At 38.6% G+C, this 7,280-nt stretch overlaps 1 protein-coding gene across 1 annotated transcript; it reads right to left on the bottom strand.

Moving 5' to 3' along the window:
* Positions 1 to 326: 326 nt before the first annotated feature.
* On the bottom strand, positions 327 to 6,967 carry LOC128473641 (uncharacterized). Its single transcript, XM_053455891.1, has 2 exons — positions 6,765 to 6,967; positions 327 to 1,609 (listed from the first exon to the last, which is right to left on the bottom strand). The coding sequence occupies exon 2, from the start codon at positions 1,587 to 1,589 to the stop codon at positions 327 to 329; it is 1,263 nt and encodes a 420-aa protein (XP_053311866.1). The 5' UTR covers positions 1,590 to 1,609; positions 6,765 to 6,967.
* Between the last annotated feature and the right edge of the window lie 313 nt (positions 6,968 to 7,280).

Here is a 7,280-nt window from a genome sequence, read left to right as displayed (position 1 = left end):
AATCATCTTTAGATTAGTGGAATATTCTATCTGTATTTCCAGGCATGCCCTTGACACTTGATTCTCCTCTTGACTCTCTATTAAGTCTAAAGTGGCATCCTGTAAGTGAGATACAGACGACCCAATCACAGTAGCAGAACTTAGAACCATTTGTTCCAATAACTGATTTAACCCTTTTTGTACTTTTGCTCCCTGACTTCCTACATAACTTACGGATCCCAAATCGGATTTAAGAGTATTTATATCCATAGTATTCAGTAAGCTTCCTACCGAACCAACACCCCCCAAGATTCCCTCAATAACACCTTGTCTACTTCTTGTCATTCTCAATGGATTTTGTCCAAACCATTGGGCAAGACCTTTTTCCATATTAGTAAGGTGTGACAAACATTGAGGAAACCAAGTGGATATTTTCCAGTCATGTTAAAAGTCCAAACTAGGGTTACAAACGATCCATTCCTCAATAATGGTTTAGATTGAAAATAATTAACCTGAAAAGGATTGGATGGTTTGAGTGTAGTACCAGTACACAAATTATCTTCAGGGGACCAAACACTGACATTTGCTCTGTCGCAGTGTTTGTAATCTCCTTTCAGTAATACACAACATTCATATATCCCAGAGTCTTTACGAGTTGGACTATCTAATCTAAGCATAAAATGCATACCATTCCAATGTACCTCCCCCATTTGACCCTTATGAAGTATACGAGTTGGATTATTCGTAAAACTTCCTAAAGATGTTTTCCCTTTTGACCAAACGAGTGATGCTTCCTGGGGTAATGGTAACCTTGTCCCACATTGTAGTTCTATAGGTTCCAATTCCTCTTGGACTTTCACACTACGGGGATTAACTCTAACTTCAGGTGCTATAGAATTAGTTACCGTAAACACAAAAGATACTTTGACCAAAGCTGTCTCTCTTTCCACCTGAAAGTTCCAAACCCTAGTCCAATCATCATCCCCTGCTGATATAGAAAGCAGTGAAGGATCTAAGATTTTCCCATAAGACTGAGTCTTATACCAAATCTCTGTCTTAGATCTTCCCATTTTCCCTGATGTTAACATCTCATTGGTAACATCACCTGTCCATTGTGCATGTTCTTCTCCCTTAATTGTTATAGACCACCACATGGACTCAGTAGGATGACATTCCCAAACACCTGTCTGATTATTATGGGTATAATTCCCCTGTGACTGTGTGAATTTGGCTTTTGGTCCTACTTTTGCATGAACCGTGATTTCTGAGGTATGCTCAAAAAATATAGTCAAACAAGGTTGATCTCTGGAGCCATAACCGAATCTAATTTGTCCAACAATGTCTCTTGATGTATCAATGTCTGATGTCAGGAGTCGATCCACCTGAACTTCTCTTATTTTATGTGATAACAATGTCTTCTGTGGTAAATCCTTTATCGGATCATCAATTCCAATTGGCTTCTGGTATAGTTCAAACAACACAGCAATCAAAAAACTCAGCACCAACAACCATGGAAGTAATATGTAACACGCTATCTTGATGTCACGCTTCTTGTATTGCTGTTTCTTTGGAGGTTCTTTGTCCAATAGTAAACAGTTTTGTTCCTCCATTTTCTTGCAGAACTGTGTTCCTGCAAGAACAGAATTTAGTTAGAAACATACAATTTACACTGGTCAACATGTACCCACAGCTTCTGCTGCCTACGGGTATTTTTCACAGTCTTTTCTGTTCTTTGAACAAGGATCATAACTTGACCCATAGTATCGATTATTTCAAACGGTCCTTCCCAATTACTTTCCCAAGGTCCCGCCTTCCTAAAAGTCTTAATCATTACTGATGCTCCTTTCACAAATTTAGAAGAGTGAGGCGGTACCATACGCTGCATTCTAGACGCTGCGTGAGGAAGAATTGTTTTTAAATTCTCCTGAAGTATCTGTAACCACTTAGTTCTTGCAATGGCATCTTTCTGTGGAGTAGACAAAAACGGTTCATGAGGAAAGATCAATGGCATTTTCCTTCCTGTCATTAATTCAAAAGGTGTATACTGGGTAGTTGAGGAGCTCGTTCCCCTAATACTCATCAATACCAGAGGTACTGCATCAACCCAAGTATTTCCTTTATCAAGTAACATTTTTGCAATTCTAGACTTAATCGTTCTGTTCATTCTTTCTACAATACCTGCGGACTGAGGATGGTATGGAACATGGAATTGTTGACGTACCCCCAGGATTGCGCAAACAGCCTGCATGACTTTGCCAGTAAAATGGCTCCCCCTGTCAGATGAAATCATCCTTGGGATTCCCCAAGTACAAAAAACATGGTTCACTAATGCTTTTGCCGTGGACAAAGCATCATCTTTCCTGACAGGCAACAGTTCTACCCACTTAGAAAATACATCTACCACAACCAATGCGTACCTGAGACCTTGTTTACCTGAAGGTAGGGGACCTACGTAGTCAATCTGCAATGTAGACCACGGACCGTCTGCAGGTGCAATTCTTAGAAGTGGAGGCTTTTGTCCTTTAGGCCTGGGGTTACTTGAGCACAAATGAGACATGACTGAACAACATTTTGTACAGAGTCCTCCATTTTGTCCCAATAAAACTTCTCTTTGAGAATTTCCAGCAACTTTTGCTGACCCACATGACCTAAACTTTCATGATTATAGCGGGTGAATTCCGTCTGCAAGTGTTTAGGCACAACTGGAAGTAAATTACCTTGCATTTCATAACAAATCACTCCATTTTCACAAACAAAAGGAGGTGTTATTTTATTCTTACATTCCACAATGAACGGATCTTTCATCTGTTCATCACTAAATGAAGGTAAATTTGCTTCCTTACTCTTTACTGGTAGTACTTCCAACGGTTCTAGTTCCATCACTATCTCTCCTATCAAAGCTGCTTCCTTGGCTAGAGAATCTGCTTTCTCATTTCCCAAAGCTAAATCACTAGTCCCTCTGCTATGGCCAGGTACTTTGACAATAGCATATCGGTTAGGATTTTTAGAAGCAAGCTCAAAGATAGTCTGCAATGTATCAACATGACTTAAGATTTTGTTAGATGAATCCACAAAACCTCGTTTTTTCCACACAGGTAAGTAGTCTGTTAGTGAACGTACGACATATGAACTATCGCTATAGATTACCAAAGGATCATTATTTTCTTTTTCATTAATTTCCAACACTGTTTTAACAGCTTCAATTTCTGCTCTCTGTGCAGAAAAATGTCCTGGTAGTCTATGCTGAATAGCTCGACCTTTCTTTGGAAACCAAATGGCATATCCGGTATAATATTGTCCTTTCAAACAAAATCTAGAACCATCTACAAATACTGGTTCATCAGTTTCCTCTACTTCTTTTCTAAAAAAGGGATGGAAAATCCCCCTGAAATGTCTCAACACACTCATGTGATTCACCCTCATATTGCATTAGTTGAGGGAGCACATATTTAGCTTTATGATCCACTTCAATCTGTTTTGGAGATAAAGACAACAACCAATGTGCAAATCTTTGATGTGACACTCCTGGGATACTTTTTTCAAGAAGCAATTTCAAAGTGGAGTGAGGGGTCTGCAGAATTAGTTTGTTAAACCCAACTATATGTTCAGTCGCCTTGACTGCAAAGTGTACACCCACCAGATGTCTTGCACACGTTTCAAACCCTTTTTCCACAGGTGAAAGGAGTTTGGAAAAATAGCCAACTATTCTCCATTCCTTTCCCTGTAGCTGCAGTAAAACTGCCGAGACAGCCGTCTCCGAGGTTTGAACTTGTAAAGCAAAAGGCTTAGATGGATACACAGTTGTCAAAGCTGGTGCTCTCTGTAAATCAAGTTTAAGTTGTTCAAACGCTTTCTGCTGCTCATCTCCCCATGGACCAAACAAATTGTCATCATCAGTACTTTTTAGTAAGTCATATAAGGGTTTAGCTTTTTCAGCAAAGCCCTCTATGAAGTCTCTAGAAAAATTTACAAGTCCCAGGAATTGTCTTAAAGCTTTGAAAGTTGTAGGTACAGGCAAAGCTGCTACTGTTGCTACTCTTTCCTGCAAAGGATGTCTCTGGCCTGGACTTATCAAAACTCCCAAGTACTGAACCTCTTGTTTCAGTAATTGGACCTTCCTTGGATTTAATTTCAATCCTGACTCGTACAACAGATTAAACAATTCTGCTAGCAAGGTGAGATGTTCCTCTCTACTCTCTGTTGCCAACAAGATATCATCAACATACTGTAGAATACAATCTTGCCTTGAGAATTTTGATAACACTTTTGCCAATGCCTGATGAAACAGACTAGGTGACATGTGCGCCCCTTGTGGTAATCTGCAAAATACATATTGCTCATTCAGAAAAGTAAAAGCAAATTTGTATTGACAACTCCTCTCTATCTGAATACTGAAAAAACCATTACTGATATCCAGTACCGAGAAAAACTTTGCCTTAGCATTCAATCGAGACATGATGTCGGGGGTATCTGCTACAATTGGCGCCACATTTGGGGTACATTTATTAAACATACGCAGATCTAGAAGCATTCTATAAGAATTATCTGGTTTCTTAACTGCCCATAACGGATAGTTTGTCACCGAATTTGATTTGCGTATGACGCCTTGTTGAAGTAGTTCTTCAATAATTTTGGACAAAGGCTCAATTGAATCTGGAGGCAATCGGTACTGTTTCTGAGCTATGGGATCTGTTCCTTCCACTTTAACAACAACATCTTTCATCGTCCCTACCTCATTCTTAGATTGAGCCCATAACGAGGGATATTTCTGCACAATTTCTACAAGAGTCAAGTCATTACAATCCATTTGTGGCCAAACATGATTTGGGGATACCTCCTCAATTAAATTGATGACGGCCACTACACTGTAGTCACTTGGATCAATTACTACAGGCCCTTTAAGGTTATTACTTCTCCAAATCACTTGATTCCCTAAGTCAATGACCCAACCTCGTTCTCTCATTACATCAGCCCCTAAGATATTTTCTGAGCTAGGACAATGCCAGATATCAATTTCAGTACACAAATAGCCAGGAATCTCAAACAAAACACCAGTAACCAAAGTTGCTGAAGTATTACCTTTACCACTAAAACCTACAATCGTGCAAACAGGTGAGTTAGATGTTATAGGTAAAGCTTGATTAGTCACACTTAATTGAGCTCCTGTATCAATTAGGAATGTAATCTCTTTTCCCTGTAATTTTCCCTTGACATATGGTCTGCCACAGTTGTCAGTTGACACTGGAGCTACATAGGTCAACTTACAGAGTGATTGATTCTTATCTAGTCACTGAGAGGGTGTCAGACCCCTCCTGACATTCTTTCCTGTTACATTAGTAGCAGTACTATTTGTTGTGAGCTCTTGCACCTGTCTTATTAGTGGAGTGTATGGGGACGTTGACTTAAATTGTTCACCAGTAGGTGGGGCTGTTGGCATCAGCCCATTTTCTTTCCCAAAATTTTGTGTTCTAGGGACAAATTTTCTATTTTGAAGAAATTGTTTACACTGCCACTTCAAATGTCCTCTTTGACCACAATGATAACAACTAACATTTGGTCTGAATATCTTTCGGTTAGTATTATCAAATCGTTCAAAATTAGTAGGATTAGTTTGTGGCTTGTGACAGTCATTATGAGTTAATTCTGGCCGTTTGTCAATTAGTTCCTGTACTGTAGATACTTTTACCTTTACAGTTGACATTTTCATCGCTCTTCTAATACGATCAATGAATATGGCTGCTTCTTGCAAACTAGGTTTTTCAGAGGCAAGCTGAACAGATACAGGATCTAGATATTTAAATTTCCTTACAAATGCTATAATCATTGCCTGTGGTTCATCTCCATCATCAACTCCCATTACCATTCTATAGGCTTTCTCAAATTTCAACAAAAATGCAAAGGGATCATCTTGAAGATTTACTTTTAGAGATTCGATTAAGTCAAGAGATGGAGATGAGTCACCAGTTGTAAACAGAATTAATTGTTTCAATCTATCCATGTCATTTGCATGCACTAATTGACCTAATGCATCCTCTGTAGGTGTGTCCTGTAACCTTTTGGACATATGTGAAGGTATCCATAGCTTAAAAATGGCGTTTCTTTGTTTATTACTTAATTGGAATTTGTCTGTATTTGTTTCAAATACATCAATATTATGGAATGCATCCATCTTATCGTCATATTTAGGAATATCTTTGGCAATTTTCATTAATTGATCATTAATTTTTAAAGTCAATTTTGTTGCACTGTCTCTGAGCTTTTGTCTCTCAACTCCTCCTACGTCAAGTTCCTCATCAGAATCTATTGTTGAGGTACCAGCTATTTCAGGGACAAAAGATACACCCTTCTTACCTTCTTGTCTTGTGATAACTGACACCTTCTTATTTTCTAAACATAGTTTAGACAGTAACTGAGCTTGTCTGTCCCTAGCCCTCTCCAAGTTCTCTAATTGCTGAGCTAAAACAAAACAGTCGGGACAGCTGTTAAAGTCGTCAGTATTGTCATCAGGGTTAGATTCTGGTACAACTTTGTTAATCATGCAAATACTTTGTCTAGGTTGTAAATCCTCCACAATCAAGTCATTAAACGTTTTAAACATGCTTAGGACATTTTGCAGTTTCTTCTTAAGTTTATCAATACATAACAATTTCTTATCTATTTTCATATTCTCTAGCTCACATTGTTTGTACATACTAGCCCATAACTGTGCATTAGTAGGACAATTATCAAATTGAAAAGTTATTTTACTTTTGTTAGCATATGTTTTTATAAGATCCATGACTTACCCTGTTTAGTGAACTCTCCTTGAGTGGGTGTTGTTTCACGCTGTATGGCTTTCTTGCGTCTGCCGTCAATAGCGTCTTTTAGCACTTTTGGTTCCAATAAAATCTGAAAGTCTGTATCCTCAAAGGTTCTTTTCTTAATTGTCTCCCGACAGTTTGCAAAAAGTGTACAGATATATCTGCCCTTCCCCCTGAGCAAGCTGGAGGGCAAAGGTCAGGAAAAAAATACGCAGGGCTGGCACGCCAGATATGTAAGAAAATATATAGGGCCAATACAAACTTCAAATAATTGGATCACATATAAATGTATGTGCGTCAAAAATAGGCAGAGTCACTTAGATGCAAACGAAGGTGAAACATTTAATACGAACAAAAATAAAAGAAGAATATAAAAAGAAGATAACAAAAATAATACGAAACAAGTCTTACAAAACCTTTGGAAAGGAATTTAGTTGATGGCATCTGTCCTATGCATTCCTGAGGATGGAGGGAGGGAGTGTTGGGACGTGAAGAGTCCGT

Source organism: Spea bombifrons, chromosome 2, assembly GCF_027358695.1.
Source record: "Spea bombifrons isolate aSpeBom1 chromosome 2, aSpeBom1.2.pri, whole genome shotgun sequence".
NCBI lineage: Eukaryota > Metazoa > Chordata > Amphibia > Anura > Pelobatidae > Spea > Spea bombifrons.
This window is presented reverse-complemented; position numbering and strand designations above follow the sequence as displayed.

Coding starts and splice junctions, on each gene's coding strand:
- LOC128473641 (XM_053455891.1), bottom strand. CDS start 1,589: ATGGAGGAACAAAACTGTTTACTATTGGACAAAGAACCTCCAAAGAAA.